Below are 27,897 nucleotides of genomic sequence, written 5' to 3'. Positions count from 1 at the left end.
CTTGGAAGAATTTTTTTTGAAAATTTAATGAGGTAAGCTATGCTTTTCTGTGTCACCCAGAGTAAAATACGATTTAATTTATATTTTTAAGTTCTTTTTACTCTCTTGTTTTTAAATTTGTCCAGGTATAATACGCATAAGTGTAATGCGTATAAGTATAATACGCATATTTATGATACGTATAAGTATAATGCGTATTTTAATGCCTAGTGTAGATTAAAATTATTGTCATTCTAATTTGATATTATTTTCACGGTATTTCACGGTATCATACTATTTTGGTATTATTTTCTCCTTTTTTTCAAATAGCAAAAAAGAAAAGAAAGAAATGTAATAGCTCTGGTATTTCATTATTAATATTTTTTTCAGAAACATAACCATTCCTCAAAACGAAATATATTATTACAAATATTTTTACTTGGATGTCGAAAAAGTTACTTGGAAGTCGAAAAATAGATTCATTTTAATGCTAAAGTATTTTTCAACTAGCGGAAATATCCTCTAATAATTTAAACGTAGTATAAGGTAAACGAGGATTCGTATTGTTATATAAAAATATAGATCGAAATTTTCATAGAATTTCTGATTTCTTTTATTTGTTTGGGCGTTTGTTTAATCTTTATTGTATAATATCCTTGGATATTTTTTTTAAGAAAAAACTAGTCAAGCTATACTTTTCGCTTCTTTTAAAATAAATTACCATTTGATTTATATGTTTTCAGTTTCTTTAGCTTTCTTTTTTGGAAGTTTATCTGTAAATTTAGGATAGTAAGCATAATACGTAGAGCAGGAGTGTCAAACTCGCGGCCCGAGATGAACATTTTTGCGGCATAGTCAATATATCCGACGCAAAGTGAAAATAAAATATAAAAATAAATTAGAAAGAAAACTAGCATATGAAATTATAATATACTTTATTTATAAACTATGCGGATCATTTTAAATTGTACGCGTGAAAATGTAAAATTGTAATTGGCTTGCGGCACCTGCCATTCCAGGGATCGTATCAGAAATACGCAGAAAAAAATTCAAATCTTAGAACAGAATTTGAAACAAGGTTTAAAGATTTTAATTCTTTGGGAGACAAATTTTGTTTGTTTTAGTCGATTTTCTCAATAAATATAGACTCAGTGCCCAGTAATATGCAAATGGAAGTGATTGAGATTCAATGCGACTCAAATTTGAAGGCAAAATTCATTGAAGTGGGTATGCCTGAATTTTGCAAATATTTACCGGCAAGGTTTGAAAATACTCGAAAATTCACATGTGAAATTAATTCCATGTTTAGAAGTACTTATCAGTGCGAGCAATTATTTTCTGTTATGAATGGAAATAAATCTCCTGTTCGAAACCGTATTAATAACGCTCACGTTGGGTAAATTTTGAAAGTAGTCACGACCAATAAAATTTCTCCCGAAATAGGAAAGATAGTAGCAGAGAGGAGATGTCAAGTATCATACAATAACTTAACTTTACATATGCTTATTACAATGTATTATTCAAAATAAAAGTATTTGTTTCTATGAACATTTATTTATTTATTTATTTATTTTTTGCGGCCCACTTAAAGTTAAGCATTGTTTATTTTGCCCAAGTTTGCTTTTGAGTTTGACACCCCTGACATAGAGTATAATACTTGTACGTAAAATGCGCATTACTGTAATTTCATCCGTTTTGCCCCTTGCCTGTCCAGTAAAATTCCGAGATTCATCCCCTCTTCCAGTGCCATTAACGAAGAGGCTCACTTTTCAATCTATAAACTATTTACTTTCACAAAAACAATAACGAAATACAAAATTTACACTATAAATTTTTTGTAATGAATGTAAATGTAATGTCATATTCCGAAGTTTATGACCCCAAGGAGGAAAGAAAATAGTAATCTAATTCCCAGATATATTGCTCAAAAAATAAAAATTGTTTTTAAACACGGAGACAAAAACTTTCCAAAAACTTCCTCTTCCTCCTTCATATCTGATTTTTTTAAAACTTTATCCATAACCTTATATCTACTATGCTACTAGTATAATACGTTTAAGTCTGAAAAGAATTAGCATAATACGTATTTTAATGATTCACGCGAACTTATTGCCATACTATTTTGACGTTATTTTCATGGATTCTCTATTTTTTTCCCAAATAATAAAGGAAGAAAGGAAGAAAGAAATGTAATAGCACTGGTGTTTTATTATTAATATTTCTCCGGAAACATAATTTTTCTGTGTAACGAAAAATATTTACATAAATGTTTTTATTTGGATATGAAATCAAAAAAATAGATTCTTTTTAATGCAAAAGTATTTGCTTACTCAGGGAAATATTCGATGAATCAAGGAAATATTTAAACTTGGTATAAGATAAACACACAAGAACTCGAATTGCTATAAAAAATCTAGATCAAATTGAATTTATTGAATTGAAATTCATCGATTGAATTTATGATTTTTTTTTAATTGTTCGGATATTTGTTTAATTTTAATGACATAGAATCCTTTGATGTCTTCTTTTAAGGAAAAAAAATGCGGCAAGCTATATTTTTCCACATCATATAAAGTAAATTACCATTTGATTTATATGTTTTAAGTTCTTTTAACTTTCTTTCTTTTAAATTTATCCACAAATTTAGGTTATTATGTGAATAGTATACGTACATTAGAATATTATATTATACATATAATACGTACAGTAAAATAAGTATAGTATAATGTCTATATGCAAATTACGTATTGTTATAACTTCATACGCTTAATGCATATTATGCTAATAGTATAATACTTATAGAATTTTGATAAGCTGATTTATAATAATTTTCATATATTCTTTTTTTTTCAAATAAAAATGAGAAAAAAAGGAATGAAATATGGTAGCTCTAGCATCCTTCTCCGAAATATTTTTCTTCGGAAATATAATTATTCTGTCTAACAAAACATATTAATCATATGAATATTCTTATTTGGATATGAAATCAAAATATCAAGAAATCATTTGAATGTTAAAATATTTGTCACCTCAAGAAAATATGTACCACTTTTTTCTTTAACCACCTTTTCTACATCATTTTTTGAACTCAAGCAAATATGGATAAAACGATGCTGGCTCACACATTAGTCAAAATTTTCACGCTGATTTACTATTGCTACAAAGTTTGCTGACTATTGAAAGTATAGTATAGAAAATACAATATAGAAATAGAAAATATGGAAAATAAATTTTTCTTTGGTCTTACTTCTCTTGCGTCTGTTCCAATAGAAGCCAGTAAAAACTTTGATAAAAAAAAAGTCTTACCAAAACTTTAAGGAATGCTTCTAAAATAAAAAATAAAAACAACCCTTCAAATTTTTTCAAGTTGTTCAAAATGTCCCCATTTGGTCATTGAAAACTTTTTTAATCTCTTGAAAACGTATTACAAGTTTTATTTTCTACTAAAAAGTTATTACTTTTTTTTTTAAATTTCCTTTCAGTATAAAGGAAGTTTGTTGGGGTTATTTAAGCCTTGTAAACTTGTTATGATTACAATTTTGTTATTACTTAATTATAACTGACGCAAAATAATGTATTATAAAAAATAATAGTTTCGATTTTTAAACTTATTTATTATATTTAAACTTAAAAGTTTATAATTTAAGCTTATTTTAAACTTATTTACAATGAGTACTCTCTTCACTTATATCTAATTGCTAAGTTTTTTGTACTTTATCTTTGGCTTATCTTAGTCAACTATCTGTAATAGTTAAGTAAAATATTTCCTCGTCAGTTTTTTTCACTTCTAATAGTTATTTGGAACATAAAATAGTTTTCAATAATTTTGCTCAGTTATTTAGCTTAAATAGTTAGTTGAAGAATTATTTTCCCAATCTTTTTTTAGCTTCACTCAGTAATTTATGTAATAGTTAATAGAAGCAAAATGTTTCATAATTGAGGAGCTTAGTGAATGAGCTAGGTAAGTGACGTTTTTAGAGAGATCAGGGTACTAAACAAAAGTGGTATCTATTATTTTATAAATTTATTAAGAGACGAAAAAAAAATTACTCTTTGCTTATCTTATTTATTGTTCCATAATTTGAAATAACAATCATGTAAGCGTACTCAAAACTACTGTGGATTGGCTAGGTAAAAATTCAATTGAAAACAAAAAAAAACCTGTTCCATTTAGCATACCCATATTTGATGCAACCACTTTATGTTTTCCCTGAATAATAAATACCCCTGAAAATGTCATTTACCCGTTTCATCTACTAAGCTCTTTAATTTATCGATACTTTTAATTATCCACATTCATTTTAATCTTAAGTTGAACAATTTTTTTCATAATTTATCGCTGCATTTATTTATTCCCTTATCTCTAAATCTTTAGTAGCTCAATTTTTTCTCATGATTTAGAGTTACATTTACTTATTAATTTATCTCTAATAGTTAAACGAGCTACTTTTTTTTACAATGTATGCTTACCTTTACTTATTTATTTGCTGCGAAGAGTTAAGTGGAACAAGCTTTATCGTAATTATTCCTTTGCTTCACTTACTTACATTTCTTTTTTATATTTTCGTAGCTCATAAATATTTAACTGCGCAATATTCTATTGGCTTTAAAAAACAATAGCTCTTTGGAATATATTTACAATGTTAATTTGACCTTTCAGTAGCAGAAATGAAATGCATGTGTATCACTTAAGATTTATTAAGATTATTAAGATTTATGAGACACATTAAGAACAAATAAGTAGAAATGTCTCTAAAACAGAATCAAAATAAGCAATATATTTTAGACAAAGATATATCTAGAAATTTAGGTTTTACAAAACAAACTGCATTTGGGAATCAAGCTTAGAGTATGTAAATTATGTGTATTACATTTTTAAATTAAGATTACTATTGATAAAATATTAGATTGTTTGGAACAAGATTCTGAATCACAAAGTTTATTATAAGACTAACTACATTAGATTTAATTCTAGATAAAATTCCATTAGTGAGATTGAAACTTGTAAAATAAATGCAAAGAGAAGATTTAAAAAAATTCTTAAAACAACTAAATTTAAGTAATTCTTTTAAAAATCGAACTTTTTTTTGAAGAGTTGCCTATTATAGAGTTGCCTATTGTTTTGATTTACAGAGAAGTTATAAAATTATAAATATTTCTCGCTGCCCCGCCCCCCAAATTGTTAAGAGCAATCTATATTTTAAAATTTGAAATCGTTATTCATACAATTTCATATTTAAATCAGTGAACATAATCTTTCTAGACATTAAATTGATTTTAGAAACTAAGGTAAAGTCAATATTCTAATTCGTTAATTTATTTCCCAAACTAATGCAAATATTTGAATTAAAATTTTATAAACATGTTGAGATAAATTTTAGCCTTTTAATGAATTACCTAATTAATAATAAAGCCTTTCAATGATAAATTTTAGCCTTTAATGATAATACTTAGCTTTTTAATGATAATATTTAGCCTTCTAATGATAAATTTTAGCCTTTCAATGCTTTAAAAACCGTAAACGTAGAAAATGTTCTCTACCGTTAACTTTACGGTTAATTGGACCAATTGATTGCTGCCCGATATTTTACCTGAATTTTAGAAAGAAAATGCAAACAGTGTGCAGTAGTGGGGAATCTTTAACGAGGTTAGATCTGTTTATTGAAAAGTAAACTAATATATTAGATGAAAAAGAATTGACAAAACGTACGAAAATTTATAAATATCATTTGAGAATATTGTTTATCTCAGTAAATCAACTTCATTATACTTATTATTTTGATTTCGAACTCAATTTTTACTATATTCAAGACTTTGGTATTTCGTATGCAGCAAATAACCATACTCAATATAAACTATAAGACATGAAAACAGTGTTCTCTCTATAAACCTTGCCATGCAATTTAAACGTCTCTAAGCAAATATTGACAAAATGTTTCGAATGTTACCTTAAGTATGAAATTATAGATGATAATAACTAAAATAAAAAATCAACATTATTTTAAAATAATGTGCAGAAATCATTTTAGTTACAAAAAAAAAAAACTTTAATTTTCCAAAAGTACCACTTTTTTGAAACTTCGCATTCATTTATAACTATTTGCATCGCATTTCTGACTCCAAGAAATATCTTGCATCTTTAAAAATTACAATCGAATATATACCTTGCTTAATAATCAAATGTATATTTCTGAGTAACGATTACATTTTGTCATTCTTAACTTAATATATATGCGATACATATTACGGGCAAAAAGTTTACTTAAAGCTCTATTGATTATAAGTAAACAACAGAATAACTTTTGATCTAACTATTGAATTTTCACGTATTAGAACTGGATCTTAAGGGCTCAAGAGCCTAAAGTAATTAGTGAATACGATATTTTAAGTAACGAAATCAGACACAAAAACGTACTTTGTCGGAATAAATATACATTTTTTGGGTATTATCAAAAGATATCGAAAAGGAGATAGCTTACCTCCACCAAAAGGCCGGGAACACTTCGTATTAATCCATAGACTTCTATAAATCATATAAATAATTGAAGTTGAGAGTGAAACAGTCAATATAAAATTTTATTCACAATCACAAACATATGGACACAAAATATTTACGGACCCACACAACAAAAAAAAACGTGCTTCGCATCGCAGTTCTAAAACAGTTCTCCCTCGAACCAGAGTGTCAGTGTGTGTGGGAGGAGTCGGATTAGCCTTGAGCACGTGATTATCACGCGCTCACTAGATGAAATTAAGTGATAGATTAATGATTTTAATTGGAATTTCCAACATCCTCCCACCTTTGAGTTTTTACACCAAGAAACTCAAATACGCTTTTCCAAAACATCCTTTTCGTTTTCCCCAACTTCAAGGGGAAACAGCCTCGATGTTGATCGTAGAACTTCACCACCTTTTTTGTCTTTAACTTTACGAGTCTGATGTTTCCATCTCGTGACGTGAACACCTCGATAACTTTCCCTAGAGGCCAATCCAGTCTCTTTGTGTTGTCACTGGATATCAGCACAACATCGCCTATTTTGATAGGTGAAGAACTTCGCATTTTTCTATCGAATTGTCTCAGCTGTCCCAAATATTCCGAACGAAAACGTTTCGTCAGATCTTGTCTCAATCTTTGACGGTAGGCAAACCTTTTATTCAAAGATTTGCTGTCCAAGAGATCCAGGTCTGGTAGTCCAACTTCTCTGACCTCTTGAAGGAACATGCTGGGAGTAAGAGGCACTAGATCACTTATATCTTCACTGACGTACGTGAGAGGTCGTCCATTGATGATACTTTCACAATCACATAAGACAGTATTTAATTCTTCGAAGTTGAGAGACGTCCGACCTAAGACTTTGCGAAGTATTCGCTTGAGAATTCCAATCAAACGTTCCCAAAAGCCACCCCACCAAGGTGCAGATGGGGGGATAAACTTCCAGTTAATCTTATTCACTGCACTGTTTTTAACTACTGCATCCCAATTAATCTTTTTAAGAAGATTGTTCGCTCCAACCAAGTTTGTTCCGTTATCAGAGTAAACGATAGCTGGTCTTCCTCTACGAGCCACATATCTTCGAAAAGTCTGTAGAAAACTTTCAGTGGACAGTGAAGTAGTCAGTTCCAGATGTATTGCTCTAAACACAGCACAAGTATAAATGACAATCCACGACTTCTGATTTTCTTTCAGATAGAGAGGCCCTGTAAAATCTATTCCTGTAATTTCAAATACAGAAGCTGCTCTTAGACGGTCAACAGGCAATGGAGCTGTTGGAGTTGCGATTGGTCGTGAATCGAATCGTTTGCAAATTATGCACTTTCTGATAACTTTGCGAACAGTCTTTCTGAACTTCAGAATCCAGAACTCTTCTCTGAGTTGGGTCATTACAATCTGAACACCTGCATGACCAAGAGAACAATGTTTCCAGTGAACAAGCTTTTCAACTATTGGATGATCACTTGGTAACACAATAGGAAATTTGAAATTCTCCAAGTCGTCTTTTAACGAGAGTCTAGTCTTAATTCGAAAAAGTCCATTATCATCCTCAAGAACTTGGAGATTCTGTAGTCGTTTATCATGAGGTCCCGTGAAAGATTCTCGCTGTGCTATTTTTAGCAACGAAATTTCAGTTCTGTTCCTTTCTTCCGCAGTTATGTTTCCAAATTTTCTAGCATCTTTCTTCTTCTTACAATTATCCAAAAATCTGTAAGCCCAAGAAATAACTATTAGTAGTTTAGAGTAATCGGAGAAAAGATCATAAATTTTGTCTTCATTTTCTGTATTTGTGACGCTTACAACTGTTTTTCTTTTTTCTACATTTATAATTTCTTCATCAGGAAAAATATTGGATTTAGGCCAATAGTCAGGATGGTTTTGCAACCAGGAGGGTCCTTGAAACCAGTTAGACTTTGCTAAAGTTTCAATACTGCATCCTCGGGAAGGCAAATCGGCAGGATTTGATTGACCGGAGATGTGATTCCAATCATCTGGGTCGGTCAAAGTTCGAATTTCTTTCACACGATTAAACACAAAAGTAGCCCAGTTTTCATTCTTCTTAATCCAGTAAAGCGCATTGCTGGAATCAGACCAGTATCGTGTGTCAACTTTTTCCATTCGTAAACTTTCCTTCACAGATTGGAAAAGTCTTGCTCCAATGTTACATGCTAAAAGTTCTAGCGTAGATACTGATATTGGCTTCAGTGGGGCGACCCTTGACCTAGCTTGTATTAATTGACAAGTAATTGTGTCTGAAGCTTCACTCCTTAAAAATACGCAAGCAGCATATGCTTTTTCGGAAGCATCACAAAATACGTGCAATGTTATTTCTCTAACTCCCTCATTTTTATCTAAACACCTGGGGATAGAAATATCATTTAAAATTTTGAGTTGATCTCTCCACTTAATAAATTTCTTAGCCATCCAAGATGGCAACTCAGAATCCCAAGACAATTTCAATTTCCAGCATTCTTGTAATATTAATTTTGGTATTAAGGTTACAGGACAGGTAAATCCAATAGGATCAAAGATTTTGTGTACGGTTGACAAAATATTTCTTTTAGTTACTGATTGATTATTTGCAATGGGATCTGAATCTCTTAAATCAATGGATAAAACGTCCTTTTTACTATCCCATTTTAAACCCAATACAGGAACTGTTTTGGTTTCGATCAATTCAGATTCAAATTCCTCAAAAAGAGTATGCTCCCACCCACGTAAATTAAATTTTGCGGAAGCGGGAATTTCTTGTGATTCATGAATAAACTTAACTAATTCTTCTTTATTTTCAACACTGTGTACACAATTGTCTACATAAAAGGATTTCAAAAGTTTTTGAGATGTTTCTTTATATTCAGAAGAAACATTATTCAAATGGAATTCAAGAGTAGCTCCTAATAAGAAAGGACTCGAGGATACTCCAAAAACAACCCTTTTATGCAGAAAAATTCTCGAATGTTCTTTTTTACCGTTCTGCCACCATAAAAATTTTAAGTAAGGCCTATCTTGTTCATGGAGTCCGATTTGCAAAAATGCCTTTTCAATATCTGACACAACTCCATATTTTCCTATTCTAAACCTGTTTATGACAGAAGGTATAAGTTCTACTAAGTTGGGGCCCTTTTCTAAACAGTCATTGATAGAAGGTGACTCTTTATCTCGAGCGGAGCCATCAAAGACGGGTCTAACCTTCGTTGTCGAATTTTCTTTAAAAACAGGGCGGTGAGGTAAATAGTGTTCTGGTTCAGAACAATGCGCCTCCTCTATTATACCCTGATCTAACCATTCATCAAAAATTGTTTCGTATTCAGTAATTTTGCCTAATTTCTTAAGGGATTTTACACAATTTTCGAGTCTTTTCTCAGAAATACCCTTACAATTTTTTAAAGGGGGATGTCCATCAATCCAGGGCAATCGAACTTGATACCTCCCCTCAGAGTCTCTAGTTACAGTTCGAAAAAATGCTCTTTCGCCGATTGTTCTAATTCTACCCTAGTTTTTTTCTCACTGGGGTCAGCAATACCAAGTGTGTCTAACCGCCATAAATCTGAAATATTCGCATCATTTACATGACAAGATAGGACGGTATTTGTACTATCTTGTTCTTCTGCCTTATTATTCTTTCCCATTAGAGTCCAACCTAATTTAGTTCCTACGCAAACCAATCCTGAACTAAGTTCCTCGATTCCCCCACTGAGCAGTTTGCCAGCGATGTCAGCCCCAATTAGCAAATGAATTTCTAAGGGAGAAGATTGATACAACAACTGATCATTATAACCCTGTGTAGTATCAGTTAAAAATATGCTACGAGATTTAAGTTCTTTTATATGAGGGAAAAAATTTATTCTAGAAATATTAGAACAAATTACTTCCTGATCCAATACCTCAAAATTACAATGAAAACTATTATCTACATTACTTATATGAACTAAATATCTTCTATGATTTTCTGCCTTTTTAACACCCCCAAAAAGAGAATGCAAAATAGATTCTTCACCGATAACATCATATTCCATACACGTTGCAGCGTATTTCGATATGTACGATCGCTGCGAACCCGTATCAATGAGAATCCGAATAAATTTGGTTTTATTATCCCCTCGTATTTGTACTACTAATGTTTGTAAATAAACCTGACGCATGCATGTAGTATTAGTTAAAGAGCTTTCCGTAACGACTTTTTCTTCCGACCCCTTTTCATTAATTTTATTGCCATGAAATTCTTCATTCATTTTACACATAATTAACAAATGTTGCCCATTACATTTCAAACAATTAACTTTATTTTTACAAAAGCGCGCAATATGTCTATTAGGCTTATAACTTAAGCATCGAAAACAGATACCCTTCTCCATAAGTATTTCTTTCTTTTTTTCAAATGGTAAATTCATAGCATATCTACAATCTTGACTTAAATGGGATTTATTACAAAATACGCACTCATCCACTTTCGAATTTGCCAGATGTGAAACGTTTTGTTTTGAGCTATTAATTAAATCAGCGGCAGATATCTTATTCCTCTGGAAGTGGTGAGTCATCGGTTTTCTGTTATGATTTTCTAATCCGAAAGGGGAACGAGCTATCAATAATTTTTGTTCTGATTCTATTTCCTTTTTCAAAAAATTTAAGAGATTAGCTAATCTATCATTTCCAGAAATCTCTGTTTTTAATTCACTTTGCGCCCGTTCATATATCTTCAATAAATCGCTTGGCAAACATGACTCAATCAAGGGATATAACAAAATAGCGGAAAAATTATCTTTCGCTACACCCAAAGATTTAAGAGATCTCAATTGGCCTTCTAATGTATCGTACAATCTGACTAAGGAATACTTTTGACCTTGAGGATTTGAATTATTTATTACTAAAGCAAGAAGTTCTCGAATATAAACTTCAATCAACAAATCATCCCTCCCAAAACGCTGTTTTAAACATTTAATAATTTCTTCATAATTTTTTCCTGAGGGGGGAAATGATTCTACTAATTGTCTCGCTGCCGAATTTTTTACAGTTGATTGAATTAAATACTGTAGCTTATCGTCATCCTCAATGTCCGAATCTTCGTGTATTTTTTTGAATTGCCCCCACCACTGAAGCCATTCCTTAATGTTTCCATTAAATTGTTTCAATTCTAATTCAGGAAGTTTGAACTTGCGCGGCGAATTAATATTTTCAGTAGAATTTTTTAACACGGGTTCTTCTATTTTCGGTTTTTCTATAATATTCAGACGTCTCTTTAATTTAGTACTGGTTTCTAGAAATCTATCTTCGTACACAGTTATTGCGTCATATTCTAAATCAAAATTATCTTGCGAGCATGTTTGATCATCACTTAAAATGGATAAAAGTTTAAAATCCAATTCTTTCAATTCTTTGTATTTCTGTTCTAAAAGAACAATTTGTGTGGCCAAAATATCGGGATCATTTTCATTTTCTTTCAATAAATCTAACGCCTTATTCAATGCCTTTGAGAAATTACTTCTCGCTGGCGTTCGTAATTTTCTAACACTCTCAACTGACATATCTAATTCGTATAAAGTTTCATAAAGTCTAATAAAGTTCTATTCTAGTCTTTCTAATTTCTTAAGTCTATGTATGTCTATTCTGATCCCGGCAGGGATGCCAGATTTTGGGTATTACCAAAAGATATCATAAAGGAGATAGCTTACCTCCACCAAAAGGCCGGGAACACTTCGTATTAATCCATAGACTTCTATAAATCATATAAATAATTGCAGTTGAGAGTGAAACATTCAATATTAAATTTTATTCACAATCACAAACATATGGACACAAAATATTTACGGACACACACAACAAAAAAAAAACGTGCTTCGCATCGCAGTTCTAAAACAGTTCTCCCTCGAACCAGAATGTCAGTGTGTGTGGGAGGAGTCGGATTAGCCTTGAGCACGTGATTATCACGCGCTCACTAGATGAAATTAAGTGATAGATTAATGATTTTAATTGGAATTTCCAACAACATTCTTTTAACCGTTTTGGGTTACTAGACCTTCAAAATAAGGAAGTATAGTTGCAATGTAGTACGATATGGTTTCAAGAATTTAGTTAGGAGAGCGGTTAATAGTTTTAAGAAAAGTTTGGAAAGTTGGTAGCAATGATAGTTTCACATTTTTGAATTTCACTATATCAGAAGAACTTGCTTCGAGAAACTCTTTCACAAAATAACACAATTAATTCATCGAAACCTAAATCCATGTATAATTTTTTTTTTATAGTTTACTATTAATTTTTATTATCTTATTTAATAATAGTCAATAATTTTTATCTGTAATGCATAACAATTTTTTCGCCATTTTAAAGCATGAAATTTTAAATGACAAAATACAAAATTTGTGCGAAACTGGTCGATTAATATTTGAGAAATTAAACTTTTATGCATACGAAATTTTTTCATTTTGCGCACTGTAGAGAGAATGAAAACATCATTGCCAAAAGTGTAATCTGTGTTAATTTATACAAATTGTTTTGATTTTGAGTTTAAGGTCTTTTAATCTTGCACGATACTTTGAGCTTGAATAATTAAAGGAAATGATTGTTCACTAATTGATGATTAAATGTGCGTTAAGACATTCCTGAAACATTTTATTGATGTTAGATGCTTTATATTTTACAGTGGTCTAAGCCAGATATTTCAAGAAAATATAAAACTTACTTAGTTACAAAAGTGAACAAAAAATTGCTTAAAAATCAATCACTTTAAATGCCAGTTTTCCTTCTACGATAACAATGAACTATTTCAATTCTATATAAAACTTCCATGCAATTTGTGTAATTGCTTATTAAAGTAATCGTTTTAATACGCTTTTATGATTCCTCATTTTATTATCCATCAACTAAACAGCTCATTTTGAAGTATATCAATGATCCTAGTAATAACAGTTAAGATTTTGGAATCCGTTTTATTTGTAATATTTAAAAAGTATAATTAAAATATAAAAATTTCGTAAGTCGAGATAGATGAGAAAAGCAGATGCAAGCAAATTAAACAAGCTTTATCAGGTTTGTTTTTTATTGATCTAGGCGTCATATTTCCTCGAAAATATTTACTATTATTTACAAATATTTAATTAGCATACATAATTAAATTTTCAGTCACAATTTTTATTAAAAAAAAACGCAAAAACCTCTCCGTCTCAAATATTTTTATATTAGGTACTTACAAATTAGTTTAGCTGTTTCTCAATTTTGAATTTTTGTTATTAAATAGTTTATTATTTATTGTTACGTAGAAATATTTTCCCATGCAGATGTCGATCCTATAGCCTTAATTTAAAAACTCTTTATAAGCATCTCTCTTCGTGTGCGATTAAGAGGCTTAAGAGCACTTACATTTGTTTGAAACTCCTCACAAAGCTAAAAAAAATTTAAAATTATCAAAAAATATATTAAAATATTAAATCCTTACATAAATTGTGATAATAATAATGATNATAAGCAGCTCTATTCGTGTGCGATTATGAGGTTTAAGAGCACTTACATTTGTTTGAAACTCCTCACAAAGCTAAAAAAAATTTAAAATTATCAAAAAATATATTAAAATATTAAATCCTTATATAAATTGTGATAATAATAATAATACTCCATTTGTTCGTTTTTTCATCATTTTTGTATGGAAATGATAAATATCGTATATAGAGAGCAAACCGGGTATTATAAACTAATCACGAAACAAAATATTTGTCCACCGGTAAAATAGTAAATGGAGTTATTTCATGTTATTTACAGCAACAGGATTTAGGTTAAGCCTTTTGTGACTTAACTCGATATAAATTAAAACTTGATATAATAAAATTTAATAAAAATTAAAACTTGATATAAATTGAGATAATAATAATGATAAACCTTTTTTCTTTTCTTCGTTTTTGTATGGAAATGATAAATATCGTATATAGAGAGCAAACCGGGTATAATAAACTAATCACAAAACAAAATATTTGTCCACCAGTAAAATAGTAAATGGAGTTATTTAATGTCATTTACAGCAACAGGATTTAGATTAAGCCTTTTGTAACTTAACTCGATATAAATTAAAACTTGATATAATAAAATTTTATATAAATAAAAACTTTATATAATAAAACTTTATATAAATTAAAACTTGATATAAATTGTGATAATAATAATGATAAACCTTTTATATTTTTTTTTATTTTCTTCGTTTTTGTATGGAAATGATAAATATGGTATATCGAGAGCAAATCGGGTATTATAAATTAATCATAAAACAAAATATTTGTCCACATGTAAAATTGAGAATGGAGTGATTTCATGTCATTTACAGCAACAGGAATTAGTTAAGCCTTTTGAATCTTAACTTAATATAAATTAAAACTTGATATAATAAAACTTTATATAAATTAAAACTTGATATAATAAAACTTTATATAAATTAAAAGTTGATATAAATTGATATAATAATAGTGACTTATCCTCTTGTGACCTAACTTGATATAAATTGAAACTTGATATAATAAAACTTTATAAAAATTAAAACTTTATATAAATTGAGATAATAATAATGATAAACCTTTTTTCTTTTCTTCGGTTTCGCATGGAAGTGATAAATATCGTAAATGGAGAGCAAACCGGGTATTATAAACTAATCATAAAACAAAATATATGTCCACCGGTAAAATTGAGAATGGAGTGATTTCATGTCAATTCCATCAACAGGATTTAGGTTAAGCCTTTTGTGTCATCATGCATTGGGGAACTTAAAGGCTTTTCCTCGCAAACACAATTGGTAAATAATCAAATGGCATTAGTGAGTATCTCATATTCTGTGGGTGGTATTTCCAGTCACGTAGTAATTCGAAACGCTTAGTTTCAACAAACGGATTACTTATGGCATGTTTGCCTTATTTCGAAATGTAGATTAACGAATAAATTAAAATTCATTTAACACTGACATTTGATTAATAATTCGAGTCACACGGATTTGTAAAACGGCAGAGTACTCTTAAGTAGGTATAAAGACTTTAAAGAAACCTATGCCAGTTCTCAGCTTTTAAAAGTTGGGATGTAGCAGTTTGTAATGAAGCAGTTTTTGGTTTCTCAGTCGGAAGCTTTACTGAAGCTGCACCTGAAAATATAGGCGTCTGTTTAAGGAGTCAAATCCTTTTTTTTTCTTATTAGGAAAAGTGCTTTGGATAAAACTAATAATCAACCCTCATAACATAAAATTGCCCATGTTAAACATAAGATACTAATCGAGGCACAAATATTTCGAATACGTATGATAATTGAAAAATTATTTGCGAGAATATTAAACGTTACTTACTCTGATAAAATACGATCTCACATTTTTTCAAGTTTCACAATTAGTTCATGCAGAATCTTAGAAAACAAAAACTAACAACTTTAAAGGTGAGTAATCTGCTGAAATAATCAACTTTTACTGTTTAACTTCAAGCATAAAAAGTCACAAAGCAAAGGGCGAACCACTATAAGACACTCTTCCTGGAGTAGATGAAACGACATCGTTTGCAAACTTATACTAGTTGTCAATGGTGGCCGATGCACCTTTATTTGAGCCACGCTGAAGCAGGGGATGGAGCGTTTGCCTTCCAATGAGGTGAACCGGGTTCGAATCAAGGCAATGGCTGGTCAATACGAATTCCGTACCCGGCTCGCATCGACTACAGTCCTGATGAAAAATATTATCAGTTGTAGACGGATCGTGGTTTAGAGTCCCTTTGCCATCAAGCTAATCGTGGGAGGTTTTCGTAGTTTCTCTTTCCATGAAACGCAAATGAGGATTAGTTTCACCAAAAAGTCCTCCACGAAGGCAAATTTCACCCAATACTTAATCCATGAGTTCCCTGGTCTTCTGCATTGGGTTCAAAATTACAAGGCTACGGAGTTGAACATTGGAAGTTGTAAACGCTAAACCTCCGGGTGTTCCACGGTCGGTGTTCAACGACGGTTATAAAATAAGAATTTTAAAAAACATAAAAAATATTCGTTGGCAGAGCGGTGATGACTCAGGGGATAGACACCTTTCAATGAGTGAACCAGGTTAAAATCCCATCGATGACTGGTCGATACGAATTCCGCATCCGGCTTACAAAGACCACAGTGCTGACGTGAAATAATCTCAGTGGTAGAGGGATCATAGGTTAGAGTTACCTGGCCATTAGGCTGACCATTGGAGATTGTCGTAATCTACCTCCCCATGTAAAGCAAATGCTGGTTAGTTCCATAAAAAAAAACCTCCATGAAGGCACCCTTTCTCACAATGCTTGATCCAGGAGTTCTCCAGTCTTCTGGATTAGGTTCATAATTACAAGTTACAAGGCTACAGAGCACAAAATATGTGTTTAAGAAAATGCTCTCAGTTCGAAATAGAACTGAATATTGCTCGAATATGGATATTGCTTATGAAAATTGGCAGCTCTTAAGATGTGTGCTTACAAAAATGAAAACAGTTCAAAATGCGTGTTTGCAAAAATAGACGCAGCTGAAAAGGCTTGTTTAAGAAAATGAACACAGCTAAAAATATGTGTTCGAGAAAAATGACTGAACTCAAAATGTGTGTTTAAAAAAATGGACACAACTCGACATGCGTGTTAATGAAAATGTACACAACTTTGTATTCGTAATAAAAAAAATTGACATAGCTCAAAATGCATGTTTCAGAACATGAAAACAGCTCAAAATGCTAAAGAAAATGGATATAGCTTGAAATGCAACGCAGTCAAAATGCGTGTTTAAGAAAATGGGCAGACTCGAATCGCGTGTTAAAGAAATAGACGCAGCTCGACATGCATGCTTAAGAAAATGGACAATACTCAAAATGCGCTAAGAAAACGGGCTCTCGAAATACGTGTTAATACAAATGTAAATGTACCTCGTTGTACATAACTCGACATGTGTGTTTAAAAATTGAAAAGCGTATTTAAGGAAATTAACACAGATCGCAATACGTGTTTACGGAAATAAACACATATCAAGAAAAGTGTTTAAAAATTCTCATTTACGTAAATGGACGCAGCTCGAAATGCGTAAGGCAACTGACATGTCAACTGTTGTTTTTGCAAGTTTGCCACGGCTGATATAAATTTATAATTGTAGTAGTAAATTTGCGTTGCAGGATAAGATCTCAAAACTCGCTTTGTCGTTAAGGGTTCTGAACGCGACGGCACTGCCTGTAAGTTACATCTGTAATATAATTAGCCACCCCAATCATTTCTCGTTTAATAGTTACATTTGAAGACAGATAAGTTGCATTTTTTGTTATGTCCACTTTCGTAAACGGCCATTTCGAGCTGTGTCTATTTTCGTAAAAAGCGCATTTTGAAATATGTCTATTTTCGAATACGCATTTTCGAGCTGTGTCTACTTTTGTAATCACTTATTTTGAACTATCCAGATTTAAAAAATCATCGTTGAAATATTTTACAGTGATATTCACGTTTAAACCCAGTTCCAGTTATTTCAATTTGATGCTTGCCTTTCGACATTGATCGTTTTAGCTTGACCATGCTCAAAACTCAAATTTCAGAATATGAATATTGCTTAGAATACGCATTTTAAAAATTATTTTTTTACAAACGGTGCATTGAAGAAGATTAACATAGCTTGATATGTGCATTTGAGAAATGAAGAATGCTCAAAATGCGTATTTAAGGAAATGTACATAGCTTAAAAAGCTTTTTTGAAAAAAAATATAGCTCAAGATGCCTTTTAATGAAATTTAACATAACAGAAAATGCGTTTTTTTATGTTAAATAATGCTTTTTTATGTTTAATTTACTACAATTTCCTTTAACTACGTGATTTCGTAAAATAATCACATAACAAAACAATGCTAAAATTCTCTCAGTTTTTTTAAACACACAAAGCATAGTCATTGTTCGCTTGTATGATCTATCAAATTGCAATTGCCATTACAGTAGTTTTAAAAAATTGAAAGAAAGGAGTCCTTTTTCTGAGTTGTTCGTTTTCTTTGAAAGATGAGTAAATTTTCTTTAACGCACAATGCGAGAAGTTAAAAAGTTTATTATTTTTTTACACGCATTATTTCTGAGTGGGTTTTCTTTAAACTGCAGTGTGTTCATTCATTATCGGAACTATATCCATTTTCTTTCAGGCTTAAAGTCATGTAAGTCCTAAACTAAAGTTTCACAGTCAAGTTTTCAAAATTACTCAATCAGTTATGATAATGCAAGTTTGTATGTTATGATAATACATTTTCTTGCAGGCATAATGTGATCTGAGTTCTAAACTAAAAGTTCACCTCCAAGTTTTAAATCTACCCAATCAGTTATGATACATTCAAGTTGCACATTACAAATTGAAACTTCATGCTAACTTTTTCATAAATACTAACAATTTAAAAACAACGAAAAACAAATAAATGCTGCTAAACTTTGAAAAAAAGCCAAATCTGAAGAAATTTTATTTTGCAATTTTTGCATGACTTAAACAAATGAGGTTCATCTATGATAAATGCAGTTTTATTTAGGTTTTGATTTTACTGCAAATGAATGGTCACAGTGTTTTGAACTTAATCCTAAAACTTAAAAACAATGAGACTTAAAAACAATTGTGCTAAGCATTAAAATAAACTGAAACTAAGACTATTTTAATTATATTTAAAAAATACTGCTAATCTGAAATTATGTAAAAATTTCGTCTTGTGGAAAAACAATGGATGAAATTATTTTAGTTTTGTTGTCAATAGAATTACCAACGATATTTTTAAATTCATAGATCTTAGAAAAAAAAGATTTTGCAATTATTTTTTCGTAATTACGATGAAATACTTAAGTATTCATTACTTCAAGAGAGCGGCTGTGTTGATCATCCTTGTCAATTAGCCTGTATAAAAGACATCTAGTTAACTACTACACTAACAAGGTTCTTTTTTCAACTGTAGTAATGATCATATCTTGTTCTTCTCCCTTCTTTAAATACGGTGTATAATCCTTTCAGTAAATTAGTATGTATTTTGTATTATGCAACCAATCTGAGTGAAGAGCCATTTGCAGCACCATTGACTAATGAAGAGCCGCATGTTTATGCATTTAGACATATTGACAGATATTAGGGTAATTTTATCTTATATTTCAGCTGCTAAATTCTTTCTATTTGTTAACTTTGTAAAATATTTTCGTGAATAATTTTTTTTTTTTGAAAATTTGAATTCATTTAAAATTTAAGAATGCGAGACTAATATACTTTTGAAAAAAAATATTACCATTTTTTTTAAAAAATTATTTAAAGGTACTATAAATATATTTTTTTTTGCTCGCCATATTTCAGCCGCCATCTTGTTCTTTTTTTTTTTTTTTTGTTTTTNGGTATTTTTAGTGTATTTCAAAATTTCAACTATGAATTCACTTTACCTGCACATGAAAACCCTAAATAGAAAACCCCAAATTTTGAAACAAATTTTATCGAAATACTAATTTTGGCCACGAAACCTTGGATGGTGGCCCACTGTGGGTGGAAATGAATTCACAAAAAAATATAAAAAATAATCAATTTCTGGTCTTTTAGATGACATTTATTTTCCTTATAAATTCCTTACAGTTTCTGTCTTTATCTGCATGTTTTTAACACTTATTATTTAAAAAAAGCGATGCTTGTTTATCAGACATTTTTTTATTTATTTATTTGTACTAAAATACAAAAAAGAAGACAATTTTAGAAATATTTCCTTCAAAATCTTTATCTAAGAACAGTTACTCATAGATTTTCCAAGCTTTTCACAAATATTTTATTAAAATTATTCAACCCAATCATTTAAGATTCTACATTAAGAATTTCTAAAAATAAAAAAAAATATATTGTTTTTATTTTAATTTTTTGGAATCGAATCCTTTAATTTTAGGCTATATTAAAACTCGTTAGCGCCAGAATTTTTTATTAACCGCGACTCAAAAAAAAGATTATTTTCTTGATCTAAATGAATATTTTTTTCTGTTAGCTACAACTTTATGTTTGAATAGAATGAAAAACATTTGCCTGGAAAGAAAATAGTTCTGTTTCAGGTATTTAAAATACAATAATACGAGAATTCTACAAGAAGAATTCTATACCTTGGTGCAAGATAAGAAAATGACATTGCGATATAGAAATTAGGTAATCATCTGCGACAGCATATAATTCCATTTTATTTAGCTATCAAATTATATAATTATGCTTTAGAAACGATATAAAAGTTCTTAAAAGTTAAACTCGTCGGGCAGAAATTTACTTTGTGAAACTTTTTACAAGCAAAAAAAAAGAAAAAAGGAAGTTCTACGTCCTTTTGAAGAGTTATCGATGTTGATATTCGTTCGCGTTTGGAGTTAGGCATCTATTTAGTGTGCACTTAGATGCAAACAGGCTCTCTCCATAGGGACAATGATTTTTTCAACTTGAAGCAGAGTATTGTAGAAGTATCGTAATTCGAGTGATGTATATTCCATGCTAGGTCAATATGGGTAAAAAAATATATCTTAAACCTAACGTCAAACTAAATATTTCACTAAGAAGTGATTAAGAATAATATGCTTTACCGTTTGACGTAAAATGTAATTAACGTTTGAACAAAATATTGTTATCAATTCCATAAGGCTTGGTAGTTTAGATTTAATTAGGTGCATCAGAGTTCAAACTACGAATCTCAGTTATATCCCCATGGTTGACGTCATGGTTGTATACGTCATGCTAGGTCAATATGGGTTAAAAAATATATCTTAAACATAACGCCAAACTAAATATTTCACTAAGAAGTGATTAAGAATAATATGCTTTACCATTTGACGTAAAATGTAATTAACGTTTGAACAAAATATTGTTATCAATTCCATAAGGCTAGATAGTTTAGATTTAGTTAAATGCATCAGAGTTCAAACTATGAATCTCAGTTATATCCGCATGGTTGACTTTTCATTTAAATAATCATTCGGAAAAAGAAAGAATGTTCCACTAAATTATCATCAACGAGTATCTTAAACGTTTTAAAACAAAAAATTTCCGTATTTAAACCCATACTAAACCCAGTAGTCGTCAGTTCCTACTATGGCAACGACTACTCTTTATTTTTTCGTGCTTCCTCTGCATAGATTATTTTAAATTCTATTTATGCATCACTACATATAATTCGGGATAATATTTTAATAATTTTTAGGGGAATGAATAGTATTTATTTGGTATTCAAATTTTATAATGAAAATTGCCAGGATAAGAAAATTGTGATTTTTTTTTTCCATTTTCAATATTCGTTATAATTGCATTCAACTTTCATCCAATTATTCATTCAATTTTTATTTTAATTGCAGAATAATCTTTAGAAGTAAGTCAACTTCAATACTTGTCAAAAGCTTATTTAAAAAGAGTATTACAAGTTGTTGATATTTGTAGCTTTTCTTCTTCCTTTTGACATATTTTGTGATGCCACAATAGGCATTACATATTTCCTTGCTTTTAAAATTTCTTTAATTACTTAAACTTTTTTTAATCATTATTAATCGAATTATATTTAAATTAAATCAAATAGCTAATTTTTATTAAAATTTATAAGAAGCTAACATAAAGTATTTTATTCTTTTCTTATCAATCAATGTAACGGTTAACTTTCAATACTAATGCAGACTCAATAATTCACTGCCTCACCTAATCGAAAACAAAAATCCATTTATAACTCTTTATTATTAATTTCTTACCGCAGATATGTTACATGATTAAATGGTTATAATAATTCTCACAGTCTTTTTGGCATTCATGATCGCCAAAGTATTTTCAAACTTAGTATTGATTATGGGGGGTTGGCTTTATTTTGGCTATGCTATCTTTAGATAATTCGCCAACCTTGGATCTCTTCTCCATGCTCGTAACTGTCCGTTGGGAACAAACGAATTCACTTTCAATTTATGTGACGACTGGGGGTGCCCTGTCGGGCCTCCCAGTCCCAACCGTTGAATACAAATCTCAACTAAAAAAATTCATGCTAACTAAAATCTCGATGTAAGGGAATGTCTTATCTTGATCCCTTTAAGGGATTTCTTTTCTTCATTATTTTTATATTTTTGAGTTATCCTCATTTTCAATATTTAATAAATAAACTTTTCTTAAACGATTTAATTTATTTCTCTGAGACAATTATCATTTTATTACATCCAAATTAAAATTTATATTTAGCGGCATAAAAGTCAATGATGATACTTCAACTACCACTAAAATATTAATAATGGCGATCGACGCTACCAAACATCTCTGTAAAGTTGTAAAAATATATTTACATTGCAATTAAAGATTATGTGATTGAAATAATATTGATTGAAATTAGAACATGATTGAGAAAAAAATCCCAGATGTTTTGACATTCTCAAAAATTGATAATACTGTTTATGGAACTTGCAATTCTTTTTGAAAAGAATTCAGTTTTTCAATTCGAATTTCGTTTTAAAACCTAAATTTGAATTTTTCTGTTATGCATATGATATGAAGTAAGAAAAAAATTTTAAACAAGCTATTTCCCACACCGTCATTTCATTCAAAAGTATTCAAAATATAAACCATGAAAAGATTTATAATAAATTATTACTATCTAAAATTCCCTGAGGAACTTACTTTATTGCATTATTTAGCCAGAAATGCTTCTCATTCCCAATTAAAGAGTCAGTTCTTTCTAAGAAAGGAAATCGGCTTACGCGGAAATAAAAAAAAATATAGCAAGTTAAGGTAAGAAAAATATCGAGTCCGGAATCCCTTGCCTAATGGTTTTGTTTGGGAAGAAAAGTAGAATACTGTAAAAATAAGAATTTAATCCTAAAATTCAAAAATCCGTTTTGGAAATGATAAAAAAAAATTTCGTTATCTTGTGTATCGAAGAGAAGGAAAAAGTCTATTAAGTTTAAATTTCTGCAATCTAGAGAAATTAAATATTATTTCCGAATTTTAAAGCTAATTTGAATAAGATAAAATTCAAATAATTTATAAAATTTAATAAGACATTTTGCGAAGTTTCAACTTAAATTTTTTTTAAAAAATTGTTTTTTGAAGTGGTGGGATGTAATATAGAATGTCTCATACGATTATTTCCGTATTAAATCATAAGCTTAAAATAAGCTCTTATTAATTTTAATGCGCAGAAATCCCTTTGCACAAAGTGCCATAAAAAGTCAAGATGCCAATTAAAAGATTATTTTCTGAAATTATTGGGTAATAATTCTAAGAAAAATACTCATTAAGAATATCCCGTTCCCGCCGCGGACCGATGGCTAAGACGCGGTTCCTAGTAGAACACCGAAGTCAAGCAACACTGACTGCGGTCAGTGTGCGGCAGGGTGTTCACTTGGATCAGTCTACGATGTGCGGTATTGGTCCTCGTTAAACTGTTCTACCGTAAAGTACTCAACTTCACGAGCAGGTAGTTGGCCTACTGAAGTGGGGGTGCCACCCCCTCTGCAGAGGATCAAAATTGTGATGGTATGTCTTCAGATCATCCTTGGGGATGTTTCCCAGACCGTCGCCAATAGCCAATGTGCAGCTTTAGTGTGACAAAAATAAACTACAACTAAGTATACAATAGCTAAGTATACACTAAATATACAATATACTACGATAAGCTAATTAAATCTCGAAAATTCCCTATCTTTTTAACGGCGCCAAGTTTTGGAACATGTCAAAATCTCTAAATATTCCCGTTTGAATGAGTGTTGATTAAGTTAAGGATTTTCTTGTTACCAATTCCCTTTCAGAATCCCTAGTTAAAAAACGGGCGTCGAAATTGAATAGCTTTTTCATGATGTAACTGCTAGCTAAACTACGACCCGAATGGGCAAACGCTAAGACCCTGATAAAGAAAACCTGGTCCTTAGGAGTACTTAGAATGATGGAATATGAATATGGCAATTATGGCAATTGAAATAGAAAAACAAAAGTAAATAAATCAAGATATCAACTGAAAAGATTTCTTGAAAAAAACTGTAATGAGACTAAATTTCGTCTTCCATAGTTTAAAAAATTTAAAGAAAAATTTCTAATTTATTTGAATTTTAAACTAACAAGCATATTTAATAGAAAAACTAAGAACTCGTTGAAAAGATAGGTGAATTAGTCTGTTATTAATTTATTAAAACACAGACAATAAGTTACTAAATATACTAATTCGGGGTTAGCAAATCAGCATATGACGGATACTTTGAATGGATATCTGTAACTTTAAATACTTTTAATGATATTGATGCTTTTTTTTAGCCAATATAATCTCAATTATGACATAAAGTCTGAAATCTAATCAGAAAATTAATCTAATTTGCAAATACAGAAAAAGACAAAAAGGTAAATTAACAATTAAAACATTAAATCAAAAAGGAAAAGCCTCAAGAGCAGCTAAAGCCAAATTTGCTTTATTTTAATTTTCATATTAAAAACAAAAACAATTAAAACAAGAAAAAGCAATAAAAATAAAAGATATGTGTGTTGGCAAGACAGCACTTCACCAGGGGACACGCCAGTCAACAAACAGGAGCCTTTCTGTTGTCAGTGGAAGAACCAAAACTGACAGTGCCCCGAGGCCCCATAATTGATAGACAAATAAGAGAAAATCATTACAAGAATTGAAAAGCACAGGAAAATAATGAACCAGCAAACACAACTTAAAAGTACACAGAGTAAGACTTAAAAACGAAATGTACCATCATATTATAAAATAATATACTTTATAAATTACGTTAAAATTAGCTGTTATCTTTCTCCTGTTAAAGAAATTCATCGACAATGCTGTCCAGCAGTTGTGCAAGCAATGGGGGCAATTTGGTGCAAAGGTTAAGGATCCCATTTTAAAGATATATGTTATCAATGATTTTTGTTGCAAGATTTTTGATAGAGCTTAACACAACTTAAAAGTTCACATAGTAAGACTTAAAAATGAAACGCCCACTTATTCCAATGAACCATCATATTACAAAATAATATACTTTATAAATTAAGTTAAAATTAGCTGTTATCTTTCTCCTGTTAAAGAAATTCATCGACAATGCTGTCCAGCAGTTGCGTAAGCAATAAGGGAAATTTGATGCAAAAGGTTAAGGATCCAATTTTAAAGAAATAGATGTTATCAATAATTTTTGGTGCAAGATTTTTGATAGAGCTGATCACAATATTATACTCTACATTTAAATTTAGTTCTTATCTCTACGACTAATGAATATCTTTGACTTTTTCATCCAGCGGTAGTGTGGCCCATCGGGTTCTCCAATTTTCGGATGTCCGTTTTTGAAACAAGAGGCCCCAGCTTAAAGACACTTATTGTTAATCCATTTTCTCTGTTTTTTTTTTTTAATTTGATAGAATCGACTAAATACTTAAAATGTTCATTTAGATTTTTAGTCAAGTATTGTCTTCAAATATGTTCCCTTTAAAACAATTATGACTGTACATTATTCAATTTATATCTCTGAAATAATTAAAACACACATTACTGAGTTATTTTAAATCAGCTTGTATGAAATTCTGAGCCCTAATTTAAAAGATAATAAAAGCTTAAATATAGCGTCTGTTGCCTTTTCTTTATTACGTAACATCCAGTGTCCTTGTATCCCCGCAAAGCTACCGAATCATTTTCTGGCGGTATGTGGTCCATTTTAAAGGCTTAAATGTGCATAAATCTCTATTAATGTTTGCTACTTGTAACACATTTTCTTCATAAGAGACAGGAACAAATGCTTATTTAATGAGAGTAATTATATGCTTAATGTTATGTAATAAAATATTAACAGAAGGAAGATATATTATTTTTAATTAGGGAAAAATCTTTATTTTTCTCATAACCTAATAATTGTTTACTTTAAATATATTCAACATTTTTGATTATTAATATAAAAGATGTCCTGAATTAGACTGCAATTTAAAGAAAATTATAATAGAAAAAAAAGTCAAGGGCAAAACGAAATAAAGTTTACGAAAAATTTATGAATCAGGGTACAATTTTTTAATCCCTGATTCCTGGTCTTAATTCAAAAATTTTTCGCAGCTAATGTATCTGTAATTTAAAAAAAAATTAATATCATCTCACATGTTTTTGAAAATTTTTGAAAATTTTCAATCAATGAAAGCATTACGATATTTCCGTAGCTTCCGTCATCATCCAGAATTACAGGATGTTATTTAGAGTGGTCCGTTTATTTATTTATTTTTTGTGCACTGTAGGCTCATAATACATTCATGGGATTTCAATAGAAGGGAGCATAATTTCTCGGTAATTTTCGTTTTTCTTTATATTTTGGAGGAAATAAAAGAGCATTGAACACTCAGCAAAATTTCTANCCATATTAACGTGTCATCCACTACAAGTGGAATCTTTCGCTAACTTTGGCTACTTATTTTTATATTTTTTCGATCTTATTTTTGGTCAAAAACATTTTATTGCAAACGCCTATGCAATTATCTATCTGACTTTATTAAGTTTTTTAATTTCCGGCTGTCTGGTACTTTTATCAGTGTTTACATTCTCATTAGTTTTTTATTTTAATTCCACTTAGGTTCTTGCAATGCTTTTTTACATTATCTTACATATGCTAGGGCTTTATATTTATATTTTGTGTTTAATTTTTGCTTGCCATTAAATTGTTTTTTATCATGTCTCTGTGTTTTACAATTTTACAAGTAATATTTCTTAAGTATCCACATATATTTGTACAATGTTCTGTTACATGTTTATACATAGCTTAGGGTCATCACTTAACTAGATTTGCTGGATTACTGGTTGACAATTGTTTTGCTTCAATATCATCAACTGGACAGTCCCTGGCCATATCATCTGCTGCTGTAACCAAAAATGCTTTTAACAATTTAATCTTTCCTTAAGTTTACAACTTTTTCGTCATAGCGATGCCCTATACCCAATTAATTCTTATTTACTATCCCTGACCAAGTGTAAATTTGTCAATAACAATTATTAATTTCACCAATTTTAATCATGTCTTAAACATGTTTTGTATTTACCAATGTTTCTATATTGCGTTCTCTTTTCTAACTATGCTAAACACAACTCAACATAAATTTCTGAGTTTTATATCTCTCACTATTAGGGGATCAACTATTTAGCCTGTTTTCTATTCTTAGTTTTTCATAGTCTAATGCCATCTTTTTTATAGATAAAATTTTGTTCACATGCCACCGCTGGTTGCACCGTAACATATTCAGCTTTTGTCCCGTTTGATCTATTTTAAACGCTTCGACCACCGGCCCCACTCTTTAACTTTTGAGTTTTAATAGTATTTTATTGTTTTAGAAGTCTGTTTAATTTTTAGTTTAGTATCACATATCCAAATTTAAAGAATTTTCATACTCGCCCCGACCATCGGACCGTTATTTTGCTTCGCGTTCTTTTAGGTTCCTCTAATATCTGACGCTTATCTAACTAATTATGATACCAATCACGCAAATATCGAATTAATGTAAAT

At 30.2% G+C, this 27,897-nt stretch overlaps 2 protein-coding genes across 2 annotated transcripts in view; one reads left to right on the top strand and one right to left on the bottom strand.

The window, feature by feature from the left end:
* The window catches only part of LOC107452774 (neuropeptide F receptor-like), a 71,429-nt gene that overhangs the window by 13,422 nt on the left and 30,110 nt on the right, over nucleotides 1–27,897 (top strand). The window lies entirely within an intron of this gene.
* On the bottom strand, nucleotides 6,752–11,994 carry LOC107438580 (uncharacterized). Its single transcript, XM_071185814.1, has 3 exons — nucleotides 10,818–11,994; nucleotides 9,964–10,211; nucleotides 6,752–9,844 (listed from the first exon to the last, which is right to left on the bottom strand). The coding sequence occupies exons 1-3, from the start codon at nucleotides 11,992–11,994 to the stop codon at nucleotides 6,752–6,754; spliced, it is 4,518 nt and encodes a 1,505-aa protein (XP_071041915.1).

This window comes from Parasteatoda tepidariorum, chromosome 9 (assembly GCF_043381705.1).
Source record: "Parasteatoda tepidariorum isolate YZ-2023 chromosome 9, CAS_Ptep_4.0, whole genome shotgun sequence".
Classification (NCBI taxonomy): Eukaryota; Metazoa; Arthropoda; class Arachnida; order Araneae; family Theridiidae; genus Parasteatoda; species Parasteatoda tepidariorum.
The sequence above is the reverse complement of the archived record's forward strand: the minus strand, read 5'-3'. Positions and strand labels throughout refer to the sequence as shown.

Excerpts from the sequence above, each read along its gene's own strand:
- LOC107438580 (XM_071185814.1), bottom strand. The coding sequence starts at position 11,994 with ATGTCAGTTGAGAGTGTTAGAAAATTACGAACGCCAGCGAGAAGTAAT. Across the intron at positions 10,212-10,817 it reads AGAAATACTTATGGAGAAGG|AAATTCATTTGCTAATTGGG; the intron begins GTATCTGTTTTC and ends CTTCTCCCTTAG. Across the intron at positions 9,845-9,963 it reads CCAGTGAGAAAAAAACTAGG|GGTATTTCTGAGAAAAGACT; the intron begins GTAGAATTAGAA and ends AAAAATTGTAAG.